The 25,092-nt window shown below is 43.1% G+C and overlaps 1 protein-coding gene across 1 annotated transcript in view; it reads right to left on the minus strand.

Annotated features, from left to right (window-relative positions):
- Positions 1-7,145: 7,145 nt before the first annotated feature.
- Positions 7,146-25,092, minus strand: part of LOC311489118 (neuropilin-1a-like) — a 79,504-nt gene continuing 61,557 nt past the window's right edge. The window contains exons 10-17 of the mRNA XM_084546064.1: positions 23,582-23,726; positions 18,622-18,804; positions 17,959-18,003; positions 12,726-12,863; positions 11,102-11,409; positions 10,868-10,964; positions 10,711-10,746; positions 7,146-8,872 (exon numbers count right to left, since the gene is read on the minus strand). Coding sequence (XP_084402190.1) covers positions 8,598-8,872; positions 10,711-10,746; positions 10,868-10,964; positions 11,102-11,409; positions 12,726-12,863; positions 17,959-18,003; positions 18,622-18,804; positions 23,582-23,726 — 1,227 coding nt within the window. The 3' untranslated portion in view covers positions 7,146-8,597. The remainder of the gene's footprint in view (positions 8,873-10,710; positions 10,747-10,867; positions 10,965-11,101; positions 11,410-12,725; positions 12,864-17,958; positions 18,004-18,621; positions 18,805-23,581; positions 23,727-25,092) is intronic.

Raw genomic sequence — 25,092 nt, forward strand, 5'->3', positions numbered from 1 at the left:
ACCCCTTCTCCTCTTTTTAGACCCCGCCTACACAGGAAGGGCCGCGGCACACACAGGGCAAAGGAACAAACACACCGAAGAGTAATGAACCCGTGCTCACCTCGGATGTGGTGCATGCGCGCGCATACACGCACGCGCAAAAAAAAAAAACACTACATGGAGGCTGCAGAGTAAAAGGCTGCAAATATATATTAACATTTTACTTTTTAAACACTAACCAACCAAGAAAATCTACATTTATCAAAGCATTGCATTTAAAAGCACTTTTTTTTTTCATTTCAGATGCATATATTTCACTTTGCTATATAATTGATGGCAGTTCAGGGGGTTAGGTGCCTCGCTCAGCGGCTCTTTACACTGTTATATCTTATATTTTATATTCTGTTTTTTATCTAACTTGTATTTTTGCACGGTATGCACTGCCGCTGTAACACCTAAATTTCCTTAAAGTCTTATCTTGGCTTATCTTAGCTTATCTTATCTTAGCTTATGCCTCCGTCATTATACAAATACAGTATTAGCAGCATGCAGCAGTTTGCACATTTTCTAATATTTCAAGCACCTCTTGCTGACAATATGTGAACACAGAGCTCCTACATGTTGAAATGTTTTGCGTCACAGTATTTTAGGTAAACAACCACAGCGTTTACCACGTTCTTTTAAAGGTCTGCTGCGCTCGCTCAGCTTCGTTTCCTTTGCAAACTGAGAAAGCAATGCAAGTTCCCCTTGAATATTTTTTTCTGGTTGCTGTGGTGACGTGCTTGCGTGATACAGTTCTGGCCTGGAGGAACATTTACCCAATACTGCACACCATCAAGAATGCAGACCTAATCCTTTCAGCAGCTAACAGTGCTTGAACCTGCATGCCGGTGCAAACTCATGCGTGTATCTATGTGAGGCTGTGATCATTTCCCTAAGTGATTTTATCTAGAGTGTCGTTTGTAGATGCTTCCAGAAAGTGAATTCATAGAACCAAAGTTCCATTAGTAACTTGTAATACCCTCCTAGTTGCTGTAGGCTGCTACAGCCAAAGAAAGTGCATTCATAGAACCAAAGTTACATTGGTAACTTCTTTCTTACTCCTAGTTGCTGTAGGCCGCTACAGCCGAAGAAAGTGCATTCATAGAACCACAGTTACATTGGTAACTTCTTCCTTACTCCTAGTTGCTGTAGGCCGCTACAGCCGAAGAAAGTGCATTCATAGAACCACAGTTACATTGGTAACTTCTTCCTTACTCCTAGGTGCTGTAGGCCGCTACAGCCGAAGAAATCAAATTCATAGAACCACAGTTACACTGGTAACTTCTTCCTTACTCCAAGTTGCTGTAGACCGCTACAGCTGAAGAAAGTGTATTCATAGAACCACAGTTACATTGGTAACCTTTTCCTTACTCCAAGTTGCTGTAGGGCACTACAGTAGAAGAAAATGTATTCATAGAACCACAGTTACATTGGTAACTTCTTCCTTACTCCTAGTTGCAGTAGAAGAAAGTGTACTCATAGAACCAAAGTTACATTGGTGACTTCTTCCTTACTCCTAGTTGCTGTAGGCCGCTACAGCCGAAGAAAGTGAATTCATAGAACCACAGTTACATTGGTAACTTCTTCCTTACTCCTAGTTGCTGTAGGCCGCTAGAGCAGAAGAAAATGTATTCATAGAACCACAGTTACATTGGTAACTTCTTCCTTACTCCGAGCTGCTGTAGGCCGCTACAGCCGAAGAAAGTGTATTCATAGAATCAAAGTTACATTGGTAACTTCTTCCTTGCTCCTAGGTGCTGTAGGCCGCTACAGCAGAAGAAAGTGTACTCATAGAACCAAAGTTACATTGGTAACTTCTTCCTTACTCCTAGTTGCTGTAGGCCACTACAGCAGAAGAAAATGTACTCATAGAACCAAAGTTACATTGGTAACTTCTTCCTTACTCCTAGTTGCTGTAGGCCGCTACAGCTGAAGAAAGTGTATTCAAAGAACCACAGTTACATTGGTAACTTCTTCCTTACTCCTAGTTGCTGTAGGCCGCTACAGCTGAAGAAAGTGTATTCAAAGAACTACAGTTACATTAGTAACTTCTTCCTTACTCCTTGTTGCTGTAGGCCGCTACAGCTGAAGAAAGTGAATTCATAGAACCACATTTACATTGGTAACCTTTCCCTTACTCCTGTTTGCTGTAGGCCGCTACAGCTGAAGAAAGTGTATTCAAAGAACCACAGTTACATTTGTAACTTCTTCCTTACTCCTTGTTGCTGTAGGCCGCTACAGCCGAAGAAAGTGTATTCATAGAACCACAGTTACACTGGTAACTTCTTCCTTACTCCTAGTTGCTGTAGACCGCTACAGCTGAAGAAAATGTATTCATAGAACCACAGTTACATTGGTAACCTTTTCCTTACTCCAAGTTGCTGTAGGGCACTACAGTAGAAGAAAGTGTATTCATAGAACCACAGTTACATTGGTAACTTCTTCCTTACTCCTAGTTGCAGTAGAAGAAAGTGTACTTATAGAATCAAAGTTACATTGGTGACTTCTTCCTTACTCCTAGTTGCTGTAGGCCGCTACAGCCAAAGAAAGTGAATTCATAGAACCACAGTTACATTGGTGACTTCTTCCTTACTCCTAGTTGCTGTAGGCCGCTAGAGCAGAAGAAAATGTATTCATAGAACCACAGTTACATTGGTAACTTCTTCCTTATTCCTAGCTGCTGTAGGCCGCTACAGCCGAAGAAAGTGTATTCATAGAATCAAAGTTACATTGGTAACTTCTTCCTTGCTCCTAGGTGCTGTAGGCCGCTACAGCAGAAGAAAGTGTACTCATAGAACCAAAGTTACATTGGTAACTTCTTCCTTACTCCTAGTTGCTGTAGGCCACTAGAGCAGAAGAAAATGTACTCATAGAACCAAAGTTACATTGGTAACTTCTTCCTTACTCCTAGTTGCTGTAGGCCGCTACAGCTGAAGAAAGTGTATTCATAGAACCACAGTTACATTGGTAACCTTTCCCTTACTCCGATTTGCTGTAGGCCGCTACAGCTGAAGAAAGTGTATTCAAAGAACCACAGTTACATTAGTAACTTCTTCCTTACTCCTTGTTGCTGTAGGCCGCTACAGCTGAAGAAAGTGTATTCATAGAACCACAGTTACATTGGTAACCTTTCCCTTACTCCAAGTTCATTTATATTTAAAAGTCCTGCTCTTCAGCTTTAACTTGTTTTGCTGACCTCTATTTTCCAAAACACTGGACACACACATATGTTAAAAAGGACATTTCCTAGTGTCCAGCTTCCAACACTGAGCCTAATTGTGACAAGCATGCAGCAGCCGGTGCTGGCAGCTGGCCTAGACATGAAGTCACCATCTCCATTTTACATCTTTACATCAGCGCACATCTATCTATATATCACCCTGCTAAATACCTCTGATAATCCATCCGGTGAGAGCTTACTGAGTCCTCTGTGATCAGTTTCAGTCTCGCACATATTTATAACACAGGAAAAAAAAAAAAAAAAAACAGTGACAGTCAGAGTGCAATTTCTTTGTTGGGTGGACACACTGGAGGTGGAGCAGTTGTCCATTAATTGCAGGGTTGGCAGTGTGATCCCCACCCCATCCATATGCTGGAGTGTCTCTTGGGCAAGATAGTGACCCCTGAGGTGGAAAGGTGAGATGTAAGTGCAGACCGTTTGCAGTTTACTTGGGGGAAATGCAAAGACATTGGACTGTGTTTGCTTTTAAGATACCCTGAACCAGTCAGGGGAATCTGCTGGTGTCCTCTTCTTCCTGAAGAACAAGCTCCTTGGTTTTGTCCACATTCAGGAGGAGGTGGTTTGCCTGGGACCGCTCCACAAAGTCTCCGATCAGTGTCCTATACTCCACCTCCTGTCCGTCTCTAATACACCCAACCACTGCAGAGTCATCAGAGAACTACAGGAATTCAGAGGTGTTAAAGGCACTGGATAACATGATCAAATCAACAGGCTATGTTATAAAGTGAATTGTGCTTCTTTGTGGTGAAGTCAACCAAGGTGAATGTGGCACAGTGGCAGAGCAGTAAGCCGGAAACCTCACCTACACCGAAGCCACAAGGCCGAGGCCTAAACAGAGAACAGTGACTCATTGAGTTAGTGGAGCTGTGAATCATGTGTTACTGCCATAGAGAAGAGGTTTGCAGGGACAACACTGCCACCTTGTGTGCACAGCATGGCATGGCAAGGCACAACACAGACACTGTGCAGTCGAGCTGTTTTCATTGATTCTTTAAAATATAAATATGTAGATTATGTTCTTTATGTGCATAAACAAGCAAAAGGTAAATCATTCTGTATCTACTCCATCCATCCAATCTCCACTTAATCTTACATGTAACATTGAACTATGCTGTATTGTGTTATTTTGCCACTTAACGATAAAGAAATACACTTATTCCACATCCGTCCGCAGGCAAAGGTTCCCCTATTAGCAGCCATGCATGCAAGGTGGCATTAACGCATTCAGTTGCTGCCCTTTTTAAGCCTCCTGGTTGCCTGGCAACCTGGCAGCCACGAGAAGAGGCAGCTGAGCAAAACGAATCATTTCCTGTTAAGTTTTGGCCCAAACAAAAAACCTGAAATGTTTAATTAGGGGCCGGATCATGAGAGGTTTTGGTCTATTCTTCTTTTCCCACTTTATTTTTTTTTTCTCCAGGGTTTGAGGTAATTTGTCTCTGAGGTGTTTTTGCGTTCTTGGAGACAGACGTTCAGACTGTGTTGTAAACTGACGGCAGATCATACTGTATGTCAGTCCACCTCCCCTCTTTTCCAGAGGGGTTGTGCTTCCTTTACTCCTATTTGAAACCATCTGTCCTTTCTGACTAAAATGTGGACACTTTGTCCTTCAGGTGAAGTTGGACAGCCAAATCCTGACCACCCCCACCCCATAGCAATGACATTCCTTGATCCCCAGCTTTAGGAACAACTAAAAAAAACTATGAAGAACAGCACAAGGTGTTGAGCTGGTCTCCAAATTCACTAGATCCAAAACTGATCAAGTAACTATGGGATGATCCACAGAGGCCCCTCCCCTCAAAGAACCCCCACTAATAACATTGTGTTGCCAGACACCACAGGACACCCTCAGAAGGCCCATGTCCATTCTCTGATGAGTCACAACTGTTGTGGAGGCACAAGGGAGACCTACACGATATTAGGAAGGTGGTCATAATGTTTTAACACTAACTTTAAAAGTAGAGAGAGTGCTGGCCCATTCTAGTTTCTGAAACTCTAGGAACTACAAGTAAACTCGCAGTTGGAAAGTGAAGCGATCTATTGGGGTGATGCGGTACTATGAGGTCTTTGAGACGGGATGGAGCTAGGCCTTTAAGGTTCTTGTGTGTAAAGAGGAGACTGCTTAATCTTGAGCATCAAGGCATTAAATACCCTGCTGGAAGGGGATTTTCCACAATCTGGCAACCTTTATCAGAAAACAGTGCAAAATATTTAACATCAATAGTTACCTTTGGATCCAATTTGTCTCTTTAAAGGCAAACCTTGGGCCTTAGGACACTGAATAGAACTGAGCCATCATTTACTTTTGTTTAATATGTTGTTCTACCTAGTGTGAAATGTCAAAATGTCTGCTCTGAGAAAGAAGTGCGATTAAAACCCTTTTCCAATCAAGACAAAACTTTCTCTATGAACAGACACAAGTGGAGATTCGCAACCGTTTAACACAAAGAAACATCGGCGCAGCGTTTTACTTAAAACATTTATTTGATCCAATTCTTTGGAATGTAATAGTCAGTGATGAGAGTCTGAGACAACAGAGACGGATGAGTCTGGGCGCTGACCAGAAAGTCCAAGTACAAACAATACTTTTAGTCACGTAAGGCCTCACTGCTTTCTACATTTTTATTTTTTTTGTTCGTTTTTGTTTTAAAACGTCCTTATTATCTGTCTTTGTATTTTATTTTATTTTTTCTGGATTCGAAACAGCAAAAAATTACAGAAACGGTACTGGAAATAAAACATCTCTCTCAAAGAATAACAAAAAAAAACGATGGCACGTACATCAGTGACGGTACAAAAACACAAGGTGATAGTATACCAAGTAAATAAAGTTGTTACGCTTCCAAGAGATGCAGCGTGGGCTTTTTCGAGAATGAAAAGCATCTCCGTAAATTTACATTTCAGAATTATCACACTCATCTGAAACCGCGTTTAAAACAAAAAACAAAAAAAAGAAGCAACGATAACACTGTCCTCTCCATCCGTCCGCCTTCCTCTCTCCTCACAAATCAACATCATAAACACATAAGATTTTTTTTATCTTTTTTTATTTTAAATATATCAGTGCAACATTTGTTTTTCACGTCGAGTGCTACAGCATCCTTTCTTGGTTAAAGGGGAAGGAGCTTAATTAAGAGATGCATTCTGCCATGGCCGTCAACTTGTCCGGTTATTTTTGCTGTAAACATGTGTAGTTAACATTTTTGGCGGGAAAACTGTGACAGTCAGTGAGTCTGAAGAAACAGAAGTGGGATTAAAACTGAGCCCAAAGAGAAAATTAAGGACAGCGACTTCCATGGTGCGGGAAAACAGAATCCGTAAGTCCACTTAAAGAAGCATTAAGAAGGAATTGCCATATTTATAAAGGTAATTCTTGGCTCTTGGGATGGGTGAAACTTCTGTTCTCCCATTTACGCAGTGCTACGAATGAGAGACGAGCATCACAAGATGTTTAGCTAAAAGCTAAAACACAAAAAAGCAATTTTATTGGCACATGCCCTTCTCTTTCTTTCTTTTTATAAACTAATTTTTACCTCAAAAATCCAGATTAGAGTCATTTTGTATTAATAATAATGTAGTTTTAAGTGAAAATGATGAACTGATTGTGCTGCGGATTAAAAAAAAAAATAGTGTTTGACTTGCAAATTAACATTTTAAATCCAAATTTCAAAACTGACTTCACATAAATGTGGACAAACTCTGCGTGATGTCGTCTACAGAACTCTTGAAGGTCAGTTTTGAAGCTCAAGTGCGGTGTACCCGGTCGTCGCCATCTTGCCAGCCTCTAGTGGCCGTTAGAAGAACTGCAGTCTTTTGGCACTTCTGAACTCGATGCAATTTTCAGCTGCAAAATTGCAGATGTTCTTGAAATAAAAAAGAAAAAAAAAAACGACAACGAATTCACTGTTTATTTTTGGAGGAATTTGTGTTTAGTCTCTGCTCTGGTTAGCTCGCAAACACTAACGGGAAAGAAGAAAATATGCTCAGCGTTTCTGTCACCTGTTAGGTCAGCTAAACATGCTCTATTACAGCTCGTCCTCTGATAGTCAACACCAAACATCAAACATGATTTTTCTTTTTGAGACAATCAGCATTCACAAAGCTTCTACATCCTGATGAAAGGCTCCCGAAGAGAGTCGCCGGGCACACTTGCGGTTAACAGTTTAACAGTGCGCCAAGCGAGGAGCGTTGATCCGTCTTTTCCTCTTGTCAGCATCTCTGTGGTGCTGAAGTTGTCCATTTTACCCTGTACAAAAAAAACTCCTCCTGTTTTTAAAATGATAACCACGTCCCGCTGGTTGAGGAAACGGCAGGTTTTGCAAATTTGGAGATTATCGGTGATTCCAACGAGAAAGGATACTGCGGCACTGGCGTCTTTGTTATAGAAAAGGGCGCTCAAATATATTAAAACCTATGTACAATATGTTGAATGTGTCATGTGCCGTGGAAATGAGGCATTCAGGGCTCCTACACGTCTTCTTTGCTTTCCAGAACCGAAATGTACAACTCAGATTTGAAGTATGCGTCAGTGCGGCTGTCATCAAGGCATCTACAGACCAACATGATATTTGACAGGACACTACAAACACTAACAAGTCCGGAAAAGTGGATTTTTTTTTCTTCAGTGTAGGAACCCTGGACGGAACGCCGGGCGATGGGAAAACAAGGCAACAGAAAAACTGGAGGGGGGGAAAAAAAAGGCACTGTCGGAACTAGACGCAAGGTCAACAGGTCAGAACCTGCTCCACACACACACAGAAAGATGCTAGCACTTCATGTGTACAGATAAACACGAGTGTAATGCACACACACACACACACACATCTACAGCCACACTTACTCATACACACCTTATATGCGGATGTATATGAATGCGACGCACACTTTCACACGCTCACAGGGACGCATGGCCAGCTAAAGAGCCAGATATCAGAAAAGCGAAATTCCACATTCTCTGTGAAACAATGGCATCTGAAAAAAACTAACAATAAAACAACAAAGAAGAATCTTATTTTTCCATAAAAGTACATAAACTTTCATCTGAATTGGTCTCAACACCAGCATGTGATTACGTGAAATCAACGAAGCACGCCGAAAAACAAATAGAATTTTCTTCTTCTTTTCTTTTCTTTTTCTTTTTTTTTTGCTGTACAGATTCTTTATACACAGTGCCCCCTACAGGTCAGTCCTTTCCACTGCCGCTCCTGAGAAATAAAATTACATCGGCTCACTTTCGGCCCACCCTGCCGTCCCATTGGTTGGCGTCAAGCCCTCTCTGTTGATTGGCCGCATCAACGTGTCCATAAGGAGTTCGCGGAGCTCCGGCTCATTTTCCCGCTCACGCCTCTGAGTAGTTAGTCTGCCCGTTCATCTTGTCCTTCTTTAGCTTCACGCCGTCCACCAGCTCAAAGTTATAGTTCTCCAGGGCGGATAAGTTCCTGTCCGTCATGCTGCCCTGCGAGCAGGCGCAGTACAGGACGACGCCGCAGATGGCGCCGAGGAAGACGCCCAGCGCGGACATGGCGATGATGGTGATGAGGATGGGGTCCAGGGTCTTCAGCATGTTGCCCGGGCCGCCGAGTTCGCTGGTCTCCTGCGGGAGGGAGTCCATGGCTGCAAGAGAAAGAAATAAAGTCCATTTAAAAGAGTGATAACGTAATGGTGGTTAAATGGTTGTGTTTGGATTTTCATCAGCATCCATTTGTGTTAGATTTTCTGACGTTATAACCGCCATTTTGTGTCTACACAGCATGTTTACGGTTGCATTAGAATTTAAGGGGAACTACTATTTTTTACAACCTGGACCTTATTTCTGGTATAAAATACGGTAGTTTACTCACCCATATAACTTTTGTGTAATTTGTATTCCTACAGGAGATAATTAGATCAGCGTATATCCATATAGTGAGAGTGACTGGGGCACCGAAATGCAGCCTCTAAATAACGCATTATCTGCCACGAAACTCGTTCATTTCACCAATATTTTGTTATGATACACTAGTGCTATTCCCAGTTGAGTCCGGAGTTAGCTGTTATCATCATCCAGGGTCTGTAGATTGACCTACTAACATCTGACCTGGATGATGTCATCTCTGAGCACCGCGCGCACCTGCGACGGTCGGCTTGTTTACTTGTAATTTGCTACTGCTAGTTTTTTTGCAACATGGCTGAATATTTTTCCGATTCTGAGGTTGTGGACGAAACATAGCAGTAGCATATTACAGGTAAACAAACTGACTGTCGCGGGTGCGTATGGCGCTCAGAGACGACATCATCCAGGTCAGAGGTTAGTAGGTCAATCTACAGACCCTGGATGATGATAACTGGTAACTCCGGACTCAACGGGGGAATAGCACTAGCGTATCATAACAAAATATTGGTGAAATAAACGAGTTTCGCAGCAAATAATGTGTTATTTAGAGGCTGCGTTTCGGTGCCCCAATCAGTCCCACTATATGGATATACATGGATCTAATTATCTCCCGAAGGAATACAAATTACACAAAAGTTATATGGGTGAGTAAATGACCGTATTTTATATTTTAAGGTCCAGATAGTAAAAAACAGTAGTTCCCCTTTAAGGCCAATGACTGTCCTATACAAGCCTGCGTTCACACTCGCAATGATATAGAAACAAGCTCCAAGCGCACGCCCAACACTTGACGTGCTACATGTAATAGTTTAGCTAGCTTTAACTCTCATAAACAACCGGTGACACCAATCGAATGCATGGCGACACCATCAACATCAAGAAGCGCTTGAGCAACACTTCAACTTAATGGTTTAGAAGCTTTTATCACTTGCAGTGTGAACGCAACATTACCATGCCATTTTTTGCAGAAGCTAACGTTCGACGTGTGTCAGGCGAGATGCGCGACATGAAACTTCAGCTAGCTTCAACATTTTTTTTTGCTTTTTGCCGCTCCACTGATGCACTGACAACACATTTTCATCGGAAGCCGGCGATATGAGGCGACAAGCTCATGTCCGACTAGAGTCTACTGGGGCCCCAGACAAATAAATGTCCACACTAGACTCGGCCAGGGACAACAGAGCTGGACACACTGCTCTGCTAGCTAATACAATTTAAACGTCAAAGAAAGAAAGAAAAAATGAAATAATGTGATTCTGTTGGAGGTTATTTTATTCAAATGTCTCATTCAGTTAACAATGTCAGGCCCTCGGGGGCCCCTTAGTAGCTCATTGCTACTGCTGTAGTTTAAAGAATCACGCTAGTTCGGTACGTGTCGGACAAAGAAGTTCAACTTTTTCTGTTCCTGCACTGTCCATATTTATATGCTTCACCACTTCCTGTGTGGTTTATACTGGCCAGTGGCATCTACTATAAGTAGATGTGTTGTTTTCATTGTCTAATCTTGTGGGGATGTGACCAACAAATATAAAAGAGTATGCACTACTCTATTATACCAAAGCTGGCGTCAGACACTTACGTAAGATGAAGATCTCCGTCGGTGGAGCTTCGGGATCTGAAATCAAAAAGCAGAGCATGACTCATCTCACGTCACGACTCTTTGTTTCCGTCGGTGTAAGACAGAGCAAGCATTTTGTTAAAGGAATATAAAAAACAAAACAAAAAAACAAACGCACCCCTGCAGTTCTCGTCGCTGATTTCCTCCAGGATCTGGATGTCGTCCACAGCTATGTGGCCCGCGCTGCGTCTGTCCGCGACGCCTTCCACCACCACCTGCACAAATTAACACAACAATGAGCTCCAGTTGCTTCTTATATTCTTTAGGTCAGTTTAACAGGAGCTGGAGCGGAGAAGGACGTTGCAAATTTGGCATTTTCTCTTTCCCTCTGACGTGTCCTGTGTAGTTTTACCTTATACGAGAGGCTTGAGTGAGGCAGCAAGACTCGTCCCTCCCTCCACTGGCTGCCCTGATGCCCGCTGACCGTCCACAGTATTTGCCCCGCCTCCTCCTCCTCCCGCCGACTCTTGATGTGCAGCGCTCCGGCGTGTTCGCCGAACATGTGGTACCAGAAGGACATGCAGAGGTCGGCGTCCGGCTTCGTGAGGGGCAGGCTGACCAACCGAGCCACCTTCTCCTCATCTTCATCCTCATCTTCACCGGTTTTGCTTGGCGTGTCTGAGTCAGTCAGCTGCAGGTAGATGAAGTTCCCCGGTTGGCCTGTAGGGGGCAGCAAAAGACAAGGTAAGAGGGGACGGTGAGTGGTGAGTAATGGCTCCTGGCAGCTTCAAGTCTGATATGCTGACCCTTTAAAGTGATTTAATATCTAAAGAATGTGAAAATGCTGCAGGAAATTCAATTTTCTGTACAGTTTGAATGAAAACAGGCTTTAAGTGTGACAATAAAGTGATTCAGGAACTCATTATGCATTTATTTGATTGATTTCAGATTAATCTGGGAGTAAAAAAAAGGTTTCGGTATCTGTGTTAAGTATCTAGCTTCACTCACTCCCAAAGTAATCACCTTCAAGGACTCCACAAGGTTCTTCGGTGAAAACAAAGGACGCTTCGGGAGAAAACCTGACCTGACACCTCAGAGAGATCATTCTTTTTCCAACTTGTGTTCCGGTTAAGTCAAGAAACGAAGGCGAGATCATTCATTTCAGAGCCGCCGTCGTCTCCGCAAAAAAAAAAAAAAAAAAAAAACATCCATCACACCCGTCAGGCTCGAACGCAGAGAAGGAGGGAGAGCGGAGGCATGTTGATGAATCTCGGCGCTGCGTGCACTTCTTTTAAAGAGTCAAGGATTTCGAAGACGTCAGTTCAGTTTTGGAACGTTTTAAAGCTTGTGACGTCGTCTGTGAATTGAGTTTTTGTCTTGTTCTGCAGAGCTGCTGCTGCTGCTGGTGGAAGTTTAAAGACGACACTGAGGTTTATTACTAATTTGAGGGATATAATCTGTTGCCTTTTTTATATTTTCTTCTTATTACCGTTGCTTATCTTGAAAATACTCGTGAAAATGTAGGATTGTTTAATAAAACGAAACATATTGTTATCCCTGCTTATTAATACTATGATTAAATTGTGTTTACGTTTCCTAAATATCCTAAAATATACAAATATTTGATAGAAAGGGACATTTTTACCCTAACGTCTTTGATTTGAATCTTTTTTCTGTCTTATTGTAAAACATGAACACAACAGAAAGACTCTACATGAGCCTGACACCACCTGTTTAACTTCCATGTTCACAAATTCAGGAATAAGACAAAGTTAGACGTCCAACGGGAATTTCTTTTTACATCATATGCGTGTTTTTTTGTTCTAACAGGTACTGGTGTGAATTCCCAGCAGCGCAGAGACGACAGAGCGTTATTTAAAGCTTTGTTAAAAATATTCAAACTTCTAGCACAAGGGTTCGGCCCGACTCTTCAACAGATGCTCAGTGACATCGCGAGCTGCACGGTGTTCTCCCAAAGCATCTGTCGAGGGCATAATGTGTCCTTGAACACAAAGGTGAACGCGAGCATCTCGTACCTGTGTGGTCCAGGGTCGGTCCTCTGTGGACGGTGGGAGACCCGGAGGTCTGGATGAGCCACTCAGCTCCCATACCGGTCTCTGTGGTCCAGGTGCAAAACGACATGAATTCGAAGTTACAGATGAACCACAAGTAACCTGCAACAAAAAAGGACGACAGTAAATATTTTCACTCAAAAAGCAAAGAGATTCAGGCAGATGTAGACCTCAACACATCTAAATCACCACCAGGAACATGATTCCTCACAGGCTTCCAACTTGCCGACTTCCTTTTACATAAAGTAACCAGAGGTGGACACGCACAGGGCTCTATAACAGTCGAACTACACCGATCAGGCATAACATTATGACCGGAGAAGTATGACCGGACAGCAGAAGTAAATAAAATTAACCATCTTGTGACAATTCAATGTTCTACTGGGAAACTTTTGGACCTGGCATTCATTGGTGTGGATGTTACTTAGACATGTAGCACCCACCTAGACCAGACCAGGCACCCCCACCCCATAACAATGACACTCCTTGATGGCAACAGCCATCCCCAGCAGGACGCAGCCTGACACAGACACACACACAAAAAACATGAAGAACAGCACAAGGTGTTGACCTGGCCTCCAAATTCACTAGATCCCAAACTGATCAAGTATCTGTGGGATGATCCACAGAGGCCCCTCCCCTCAAAGGCCCCCCCCCCACTAACAACATCCTGTTGCCAGACACCACAGGGCACCCTCAGAAGGCCCATGTCCATTCTCTGATGAGTCACAACTGTTTTGGAGACACACGGTGGTCATAATGTTACGCCTGATCAGTGTATAATGGGGGCTGATTTGTGATAAGAGTCTGTGACCTTAGTTTTTTGCCACTAGTCGAATGCGTAGCTCCTCCCAGCTAATCCTAGCTCTTCTGGTTTACATGTTTGAATGATGAAGCAGACTACTGCCACCTGCTGGTATGAAGAGTTATTTATTTATGTCCATGCCCATGCAGAATGTATGAAACAGATGGACGTTGGCTTTAGTCTTTGCGGTGTGTTCAAGTGCAACTTTTTGCTCCAAAAACAGGAGATATCACAGTTGTGAATGAATTTCATGTCAGTTTTCTTAGATAAAAGTGAGACGGCGTCTTGCTTCTCCTCCTTATGTTGTTGTTGAACGCACTCATGCCGCTCTGATGTTAAGCACTGTACTCCTGTTTCATGCGTTCCTCTAAACTCAACAGTGACATCTTTAGTGCATGCATGTATGAAAAAGACGAGAGACGTGCCGTCGGACTTGGGAAAGGTCGACGGTTTTTGAGTAGTGAACGACAAGCCTTGTGGACAATGCAATCCCAGTGTGGCGGTGAGTTTTCTTCAAACTGCCTTTAACCAAACAAAGAAACACAAACTCAAACTACTGCAGCTCTAATGGACGTTTGCACCGCATTTTTGTTTTGTACTTTTTTTATTCTATAAGCTTGCACGAAGCGCTGTAGACAGGAGGCGGCACTTATTTGTAGATTTGCCGAAGAAGAAATAAAGGGAGTTGAGAAGAATCTTAAAACTTTAATGAAACAACTATAATTTGATTAAATGCACCACTCTCCGTGTGAGAAGCCTTTATCTGAGGAGTTGAATTGGGGCCATATGGTAGAAGCTCACTGACATCTGTGGCTCAAGTATCCTTGAGCAAGACATCCCGCCCCCTCCTCCTTCTCCCTCCACCCCCGAAACTGCTTTCCTGGCTGCTACACATGCGGCTGTGATCAATAAAGGATAATTTCTATTTCTAAATCAAGTTTCCCAGCTACTGCTAAAGTTCCTACAGCGATGAGGCTAAAAGCTGCGATCCCACGTTTAGGAGGGAGGAAGAGGAAACAGCCTGAAGAAAGAGCTGCAAACCCTGTGTCATTATCGGAAAGCTGCTCCCGCTGTAGCCTACGCTCTCGGGATGAACTGCGTAGCCTCTGGAAAGCATATGGAACCGAACAAAAAAGTGCAGATGGAACGAGAAAGACAGAGATGGCTGTGATTATAAGCGCTGTGCCGCGCCGCAGGGCATTTTCCTCCACATCTCCAACTAGATCTGCAACTTAGACGTCAGTGTCGATGCTGAACAGCGCCACTGCCTACATATGTTTGGGATCAGCGATTACAGAGAGAGAGGGAGAGGGAGGGAGGGAGAGGATCTTCCACAGAGAAGGGCGGGGTGCCACCAACATCAGCGGATGTGGCCTCGTGGAAAGAAAAAAAAAACAAAAAAACAAGTCCCTTTCTCTCTGTGCCAGCAGTCGACTGGCGGCAGCGGTTCACCGCAGCATCCAAATAAATGCAGAGCTCTCCGAACAGTGGACATGTTGTTTCTGAGAAGCTAATAGGATGCAGAGATGACCGTGGAGTCGCACCAGAACCCCCCCTCCTCTAACCCCAAGCTGTCTTCCCGCGATGCTTCAGCTCGGCTAATTGAGACCCAAGAGGCCTTTATTCTCTCTCTGCAGCTCTCGCTGTGGCCTCCCTTCACTCCTCTCTTTTACCTCTCCATCCTCCCTTTTCTCCTCTCGCCTCTCCGTCCTCCTCACCCCTTTATCTCATTTCTATTCACTCCTCCTGCTGGGTTTTCCCTCCATTTAATTCTTTGTCTGAATGTCACTGCTGCCATTTTTCTGGCTTTTCGGCCTTTTCACTCGCCTCCTTCTCAAGAGTTGAATTTGGTGTATTCATGAGGGATGATAAACTGTGACACGAAGCAAGAAAAGACCAAAAACAGCTATGAATGACCAAAACAAAGCACCGTGTTTGGGTTTGAATGTGCACGATCACCAACACCTGCAGCTGGTCCACAGTGTCTTACATTTTTCCCACCGTATCCCCCGGTTTTCCTTATGCTGCTTCTCACGGTAAAGTGTATGAGTTTAAACCTCAGATGTTTTAATTGTGGGTTAATTGTTGAAGATGAATCTGAAGGGAAAGGATGTAAGTAGACGTTTTAAGCGTTGCTCATACCTCTGAGGGACGCTTTAACCTACGTACGTAGACCGTACACCGGTGCGAACCATTCATACTTGTGCATTCATCAGTCTGGCTAGTTCTCTAACAACGCACGCATGTCTTTTCTTACCAGTCTGGTTAATTTTTCTTTCTACTTCCTGCTTCACTTTCAACAATGGCGACTGAAACTTTCCCCGAAATGTCGCTGAAGACGAGTCGCACAAATGTTTGTATCTCCAAACCTCCTCCATTAACCTTTCCTTGACGTGTTCCATCTTTACTGAACCAAAACAATCACTTCTAAAACTGCGGAGACGGAGAAGCAGCAGGAAATACTAAAGCAGAAACATGCTACTACTAAGCAAACAAATCACAGGTCTTGCGGTCGGCGTCGTCGTGACACGTAGTTACATTTCTGGGGAGGTGCATATCAGGCTATGGTGTAAGGATCTGCGTACGGTCTGGGCTGATGCTGTCAAATTAACGTGCATTAGCTACTTGTACAAATTGTTAAAAAGCTGTAAATAATAAGAAATGAGAAAGATGAAAACTTGGTTAATACCAAAGCCGTGAACTTTGACGTGGTTGTTGAAACATGCAGCCTCTAAGCACGTGACGTTGCTTCACTCCGTCTAAACCAAACTCAGGGCGTATTCACACCAGGAAGGTCCGTTAGTTCACTTGCTTTGGTCCGGACCAATCTTTTTTTTCGTTTTTTTTTTTTAGTGCGGTTCGCTTTCACACTGTGATTAATTGCAACCGGACCAGAATTTATAAACAAAAACACATGTGCTAAGGTCGTTCAGCCATTGGCTGGTAAACGTATAGGCGGGGTAAAGAAGGAAGCCAAATGTCCCACGTAAATAGGCTACAATGGAGACTTTGCGTACTGTAGGTCTACTTGTTATTATGCTAGCAATATGGTTTATAAACTTACAGCTTGTGCTCGAGCGTCAAGACCGTTTGATGCAACATGAGTTTAACCATATCATGCTCGTTATTTTGCAACGGCTCATCTCTACCTAACCTACCTGCGTTTGTTTGCTTCACGTGTCTCTCTCTGTTGTGTGTGTCACTGGGCTATCCTACATTTCCCATAATGCGCGAAAACTACGGGAAACTACGGGAGCTCGTCAAATCCAAAAAGGTAGATTTTTGCAACTTGGGTCGGATCGAGGTCGGGCTGCTTTCACACCATAAAGGAACCGCACCAGGGTTCGGTAGGAACCGCTCCGAGACCACCTCCTCAGCTGGGTCTCGGTCCGCTTGTTTGGTCCGCACCAGAGTTCGAGTGGTTGTATTCACACCAGTCAAAAAGGTCCGAACCAAGCAAGGAAACGAACTTGAGTTCGTTTTAATCGAACTAAACAAGGCAGGTGTGAATACACCCTCAAACATCTGGAGATGGAATATGCAAGTGCCAAAAACTGCTGTACCAGGAATGGCCAATTGTGGTCGAATCCATAATTGAGTTAACCACCATAGAAACTCCATGTTAAACGTCTCTGCAGCTAATTTCCTTTTTCATGACAACTGTAGGGGGGTGGATCTTTACATAAATCACCAGTTTAAATGATATTAAGGCTTAAAGTTAATTCAGAGGGTGGCTGCTTTGATCACCAGCTCATGCTCCTCTTCTTTACCCATTTTTGCCTTAGCTGGAAGTTAGGTGGAGGCAGGCATTGCCAAGATGGCGACGGCCAGGGACACCACACTGAGCTTCAAAATGTCTCAGTAGGGAAACATGGGGCTAACCAGGAAGTTGCACTTGAACACACCACAAAGACAACAAGCCAATAAGCACATGCGTTCTGCGCCTTGCTAGCATAAAGTGCGTGCCAGTTGCAGGATCAGCGGCGGCCTTCTTACAAAGCTGGCCTCTCCTGAATCACCCTGCGGGAATTTCTTCGTGCACCCATTTCTTAATCTCTTTTTTCCTGGTCCTCTTGAAGTGCTATATCTTCATCACCCTTTCCTCTACTTTCGATTCAACTCAAACTAAATTAACTGATGAAAAACAAAACCACGCTGCAGACGCATTTAACGGCAAAATCTCTCAGCCCACCACTCTGCAGTCCAGTCGTGCCATTTACTCTAATGGAAGTCAGCTTCACTGTTCTGTTGGTGACACTGAGTGATGGAACCAGGCGCTGAATTGATGCACTGATCTGGCAAACGAACCCTGAACATATTTCTACACTAGCCTGTAAAATTGTTTGAGAAGGGTAGGTCAACCTGAGGGGGGACTGCGGCGGTAATCCTCACCTGGTATGAAGTCATCGATGGGGTTGGGCGTGGTCGTGTGATCTCCTGCAGAAGACAGATGGGACAGGCAGGGTGAGGTCAGAGTTCAGAGAGGCTCGTCCCACCCACACAGATGCCAACACAAACACACACACATCTCTAAACGGAAAATGAACGCCGCGCTCTTGTGTTCAGCAATTCTGTCAGATTCATTAGTTTTTTCTGAGACTTTAATGGTGTAGTATTAGTGTAATGGTGCGGACACACAAAGCGCCAACACAAAATTGGAACAACAGCGTAATGGATTTGATGATTCTAGGAAAATGCATTCTGGGATACCTGGCTACCTGTCCCAAGTCCACATAAGTTACCCTGTGATGCTTCCCTGACATAACAAGCAGGGCAAGAACACATCTGGGTATTTGGACCATACTTGGTCAGATGCGTACTTTGAATTTGAACAGTACTTGGGACAGCAACTGACATTTCAGCAATTTGACTAGTTTCAGCAATCACTGACAGGGGGTTGACTAGTCACCAACAGGGGTTTGACTAGTGCCAGCAATCACATACAAAGGTGTGACTACCGGCAGCAGTCACCGAAAGGGCTCGTACTAACACGTCATATAAACTGTCAATTGCTTCACATGCTGAGGAGGAGAAAGGCGAGATTCAGTGGTTTACCTGGCCATGGCTCGTAGTCATCGGGCGCCTCGGTTTCACCGCCGCAGTCCAGCTGCCATTCCTCACAGTCCGTAGCCAGGATCGTACCGGGGACGGTGGTCGGCGCTGTGGTGGTCGCACCAAACGTGGTCATGGGTAACGTAGAGGCGTGCGGAGTGGTGGGCGGCGCCGTAGTCGTTATGTCTGAAAAGAAAGGTCAATAAGAGATGTTGCGTGAGTGAACCACATTCAGTTCATTATATAAAATAACAGATAATATGTGCATTTCGGTTCCTTTATAACAATATTCATCAGCGAACAACCAGAGCTGAAATAATTAGTTGACTACTCATTTGGCAGCAAATTAATTGGCAACAATTTTGACAGTTTAGTCAAAGTTTGAGCTATTGACTCCAAGACTCACTACCAGCTCCTCAGATATGGATATTTGCGAGTTATTCCAATTTTTTATGACATTAACCTCAACATCTTTGAGCTTAGGGCTTGGTTTATAAGAAATTCAATGAATAACATTTTAGACGCTGAACAACTGATTACTGAAGAAAGAACTATCTTGTTTACTGATAATGAAATGACTAGAGGGAAACAACTTTAAAAGAAATAAGCTTAATGCAAACAGATTGGCAATTAAAAACCCATTACGACCTTCTCCTCTCGTAGACTGGGGCCATGAGGCGGGAGGATACTGTCGGTGATATTGTACTTCAACGGTGCGAATGTCTCTCAAATTCTTGATTAATCAAATTATGCGCACCCCTGGAGGTCTGGGGCCCCTGAACAGCTGTGCACTGAGCTCGTTTGGATAATTCAGCCTTGGGATAAGTTTAGGATTCAAGGTTAGGTTTATAGCACTGGGATATAAAGTATTATAGTAAAACCTTTGCAGAAACATTTCTTTAACTGTAAGGTTCCCACTAGGGAGGTAAATATTCTGACAGACTGGGAACTGTGGGGACAAATCACTAATAAACACAAACTAAAATATCCTAAAAATATATACGTTGCTTATCCCGATGCCAAACTGTTGTTGGTAGTAGAAGCAGAAATGTGCACTAAAGATTTTTTATTTTACAGTTTATTTGACTGAGCTGATCTTAGACTTAGATAAACTTCATTGATACAGGGAAATAGTTTGAAAACTAGTAAGTAAAAAGAAAAATAGGTCTAAGATAGTTAACAATAAATGAATAAAATAGAAAATAAATAATAATAATAATAATAATAATAACAATAATAATACTTGGTTCTAATAATTAAATTAAATTAAATTAAATTAAATTAAATTAAATTAAACCACAATACCAATACAATATATAAACAAATATACAGGATTTTCATATGTGCAAATCTGCAAAAAATAGAAACAGAAGTAAATATACACAGTATAGATCGTGTCTACTTTGGAGAAGCAACTTCTGAACAAACCAAACTGCAAAGTAAAATAAACACAGAAGGCTGCTGGTGGTTTTTCATACATTACGATTTCAGTCACGGTGTCTAAGATGTGCTAAAAATGCAGAAATGTTTAACAGACTTTTGGGTCTAAAAAGGTCATGACAGGACTTGAAGTAATTCATTAAAGATACTAAAGATTACCTCAAAGGCAGCGACATGGACATGATTTACTGAAACTAAATTAAAGAGACTTCTTGCGTTCTTTTTCTCACCAAAGACCAGAATAATAACGACAGAAACTCTTGTATCTCGTTAAACCCCACCACGCAGTCGATGTCTGGTGACGTGGTTTTATGTAAAAGAAACAAATTGAACTTGAACGAGCACGCTCAGGCTCAAGTAAAACTCACAGATGGTCTGCATATAATTAAACCCAGTGTAGGAACGACGCTCCGAGTGGGACGGAGGGTTTTTCTCACGACTAACGGCGTTGGATGTTTTAGCCTCGAAAGCTCGGAGAGAGACGACAGCACATCCCGATTAAGCCGCCGAGGCTGAGGCGCGGGCGCATTATTGCCGAGCTCGTTAGCTTCTCTCCGCTTGTGGCTGCGCGAGCTCGAGTTGGCATCTCTGTGTTTTTGTGAAAACAGGAAGAGACTCATTAAAGGAAAACGTGGCTCTCAGATTAATTAACAGAGACACCGTTTGAGGAGTCTTTATTCAGTAAATCCAAAAAGGAGCTGCTAGTTATCTGACACCTTATTTAGAAAGCTTTTCCTTGAGTACATTTAGTTTATTTAATAGCATGAATTTGATTTGTTTAAGGGCACTTGAGGCCAAAGCTTCATCATTATTTACACGCAACTGCCTCAGTTCATGCAGGAGAAGGTTGTGATTTACATAGTTGAGAGTGTGTGTGTGTGCATCTATATACTATGCATGTTTTTCAAGAACGTAAATCTGATTTGCATACATTTAAGTGTGCACATATGTGTGAACGTGCTCCGAGCAGTCTGATTAAAGTGTCTCTGCCTGTGTCATGTCCCCTCCTTTTAAAGAGTTCATCTTGGAGAGACTCAAACATTTTCTTTTTTTTTCTCGATAAAAGACAGCGATATCACGTGTCCAAGTCTCTTGACAACAATACGACTACAATTATCCATCCTTGAAATGCTGGTTTAAACATTCAAACTTTAAAATAATGAGAGGATTTTACTTTAAGGTGACGCTTAAATAACACATGTGAACAATTTGTAGCTGAGAAATGTAAGCTCCTGAAGTGACCACTAAAGGCTGGCTCCGAAAGAGAGTCAAATGTCCCAAATGTCCAACGTTACAGCAGAAATAAACACGTTAACAGCCTGGTTCTGGTCTCCAAAGGTGGAGGTCACGTTTAAATTAGGTGGTAGGTAACAGGGTGTCTTCACAGATTCCCAAGCTGTCCGCCCACCTTAGCTACACCCGGAGCTAGCCGGAGTTAGCCACTGCCAAGATGGCGGCGGCCGGAGACACCACACTGAGCTTCAAAACTGCTCTTTAAAGGGGAATTACCATTTTTTTACAACTTGGACCTTATTTCTGGCATATAATATGATCGTTTACTCACCCATATAACTTTGGTGTCATTTGGAGTTTCGGTGCCCCACTGACTTCCACTATATGGATATACGCGGATCTAAATATCTTCCGAACGACTCCAAATGACACCAAAGTTATATGGGTGAGTAAACGATTGTATTATATGCCAGAAATAAGGTCCAGGTTGTAAAAAATGGTAATTCCCCTTTAGGCAGTCACTGCCAAGATCGAGATGGCCGTACAGGACTTTTACAGCACCAAAAAATGCAGTTCATCTAATGACCACTAGAGGCTGGCTACGAAATAGAGAAAATCCCCACAGAGCTCCATGTCCAGAAACAAACATATTTACAGCCTGGTACTAAAACAGTTTTTTACCTCTATAGCTAATTTCTGTATTCGTGGCTGTAGTGGGGAGAATTTTTAAAGAACTCATGTGTTTAAGTTATACCAAGCCTCAGCTCCACCCCTGCCTATTTTTGAATTAAACAGGAGTTACGTAGAGTCAGCCACTGCCAAGATGGCGGCGGCCGGAGACACCACGCTGAGCTTCAAAACCTCTTTTTCGGCAAACAGTTTTGCATCTAGCTAGAAGAAGCTAATTCCTCCACACCACTGTCAGTTAGGTGACTTCGGTAGCTTTCGTAACCTCAAACTTTCCAGCAACAGTGTTTGACGCCTTTCAGTGTGTCTCGGAAACATTTCCACTGTGTTGCTGTATACATCTCATTTCTGTACGCGGTTTGTTTTTATTTTGCCTATGGGCTGGTTTAGTTTTATTGGAGGAGGAGGAGGAGGGGCGGCGTTACATTTATACATTTATGGTTTACACAAAAATGCAGGCGGTGCCACTGTTACATCCAGGCCAGAAGCTGTGGAGAAAACTAGCCGCTTGTCAGCTTCCCCTGTTAGCTGCAACCCACGTGTCAACACTTAAATCCGCTGCAAATATTTAGCTTTGCAGCACAGACAAGATAATTAGCCGCTGAGAGATTGTGAGGTTTGCACAAAGGACTTCTTACAGGTTACCAGATCTGAGGCTTTCATGTTTTCTTCTATCTACATTATTCCCTCTCATCTTTCTTCTTTCCCACTTTTCCTTTCTCCCTCACACATGCAGGGAGTCTGGCCAGCTTTGGCTGATCTTATCGTTCTCCCTACAGGGCAACCAGATCCTCCACCAGAGAGTCTACTTCCTCCCTTCATCTGTTCCTCCCTCACCTCCCGTGAGAGGTCGAGCCCTCCTCCCCTCCTCCTCCTCTTCCTCCTCCATTTTTCTCCCACACACCATCAAACTCTGACCACTGCAGCAGCACAGATAGTAGCCTGTGCTATGGCATGCGTCAGCCTTTCATGTCCTCGCACTCTCTCCCTCATTACAGTTTGCCGTCTAATGGCTGTTTGCTTGGCGGACTGAGGCCACACTCGCAGTAAAGCAAATACATCCCAAAATGATGTTTGCATGTTGTTTTTAATCCACATTTACATTTTTTTTTCTTGTTTCCTGAAGCGTTGTAGAGTTTTAGCCTCTTCAGCCTCAATGCACAGAGCAGCTCTGCAGAGTCACATAAACTACGAAGACTTATTATATTTTAAAAATGTTTTTTCTGTCTATGGACAACATAAAAAACGACCTTCTTTCTTTCTTCCCGGGTTCCTTCTCCCCTCTGAAGTCTGAAGTATCAGTTTCTGTGATTCAGCTTCATCTGTGCATGTTATTTGCTCTGGTTTGTCAAAGCTGAGCACAAAAACCCACAGGAGTCTAACCCTGCTTCTCTGTCAGCCATTCTCAAATATCAGGACATTAAAACGTAGCACGCTGTTAAGTTTTCCAGCGTCACCTGATCCACAGGCTCTGGTTTTTTACTGTTTATGCTCATAAATAACTACCTTTCACTTTGAAACACTGTTTTAACGATCAGGAGAATCCTAAATGATGTAATTTCACCGCTCGTGACACTAAAACGAAGTAGTAAATGGGACTCACCATCCAGTTCGCAGCCCAGCAGCTCCAGACGGAGGCCCAGGCCCTCGTTGGTGGCTCTCTCAGGGTAGATCCGGATGAAGCGGGTCACAAGTGGACTGATTGGTCTCAGCTCCGGGGTGTCGTGGTTCTGGTTTCCGATGAAGATCTGAGGGAAACAAAAGAATTACTTTTTTTTTAGTATTTAAATACCTGCACATTTGAAAAACACACCATCTGATCCAACATTTAGGAGTTTATCTGTTGAGAAAATTGACAGAATGTCTTAAATTTTTCTATATTTGATTGAATGCAACTAATTCCGTCTCTGGATTTGCAGAAAAATCTTGGTTTACACTGAAAATCAGGAGGAATCGCTGCAGGACCCGCTGCTCTGTGACAAGAGCAAACAATACCTCTGCTCTGTTTCTGATGAGGCACTTGTTAGATAAGGAACAAAATGAAAGGAGAGCAAAGCAAAGGGCTAAAACCAGGAAATCAGAGCCAGAGGACATCCTTTAAATATTTCCAACATGGAAGCGGAGCAGATGAAAATGGTTACAGTCACATCGAGCGCCACATGCTCTCCTGGACGCGGGGGTTTCCTGATGTCTGACTTATTAAAGCCTGCAGTGAGACGTTATGGATGGTGCTAAGACGTGTTTAAAGGATGAAGGAACTTATAGAAAGTCCTTCTATCTAAGCTGCATGCTAACAGTTTAGCATAAAAGTTTCTATGTCTGCTCTCAGTCCAAAAAACAAAGCTGAAACAAAGGAAACTGGACGTGTAGAATTTCTTGAAGACGTTTCATCTAAAGTAGCTTCTTCAGTTCTAAAAGACTGGTGACGACTAGTTGGGGTTTAAATAGGAACATCTGTGGGAACATCCACCAAATTCATTGGTGAAAGAAAATTCCTCCAACTACAGGTTTTTCTATCTATGCTGCATGCTAACTCTTTAGCATGCGAGTTGAAAGTTGTCACATATTTTACTGGTGCATGTGTGCTGCACTGCCTATGCATATGCTCCTTTTGTTCTGTTGTAGCTGCTTCCTTTAACACATATGTTTAGAGGCAACGGATGAAACCTTGCAGGCTTAGACTTGACTTTCATGCTGATCAGTTAACTTTGATAAATACTCAGTGCTCTGGTAGTTAGCTTAGTTCGGTTAGCTTTCCACAAATGCATTCCTAACAAGTTCTGGCAAGGCTTTTGGAAAGATCTTCTTTAATTAGGGGCAGATTTTAGAGCAAAATACCAGTTTAACATCATTTAACACTAATTTCACAATTTTCTTGTGAAATACTGCATGAAAAATGCATTTGGTCATGCATAACTCTTTAGTTCCTGCGCCACTGCTACACTCAGAGACTAAATGTATCATAGCAACCCATATGTGCGTCTTCAAGGATTTTTATTTTTTCTGGCTGAGGTATGTGCACTCGTCTTCATGCGTGGACCTGTGCTGCATTAATCCGTGCACCAGCCCGGGCCTCACTGAGCCTCCCTGCTGTCTTCTGAAGAAGCTTTTATA

This window comes from Chelon labrosus (genome assembly GCF_963514085.1).
Source record: "Chelon labrosus genome assembly, chromosome: 6".
Taxonomy (NCBI): domain Eukaryota; kingdom Metazoa; phylum Chordata; class Actinopteri; order Mugiliformes; family Mugilidae; genus Chelon; species Chelon labrosus.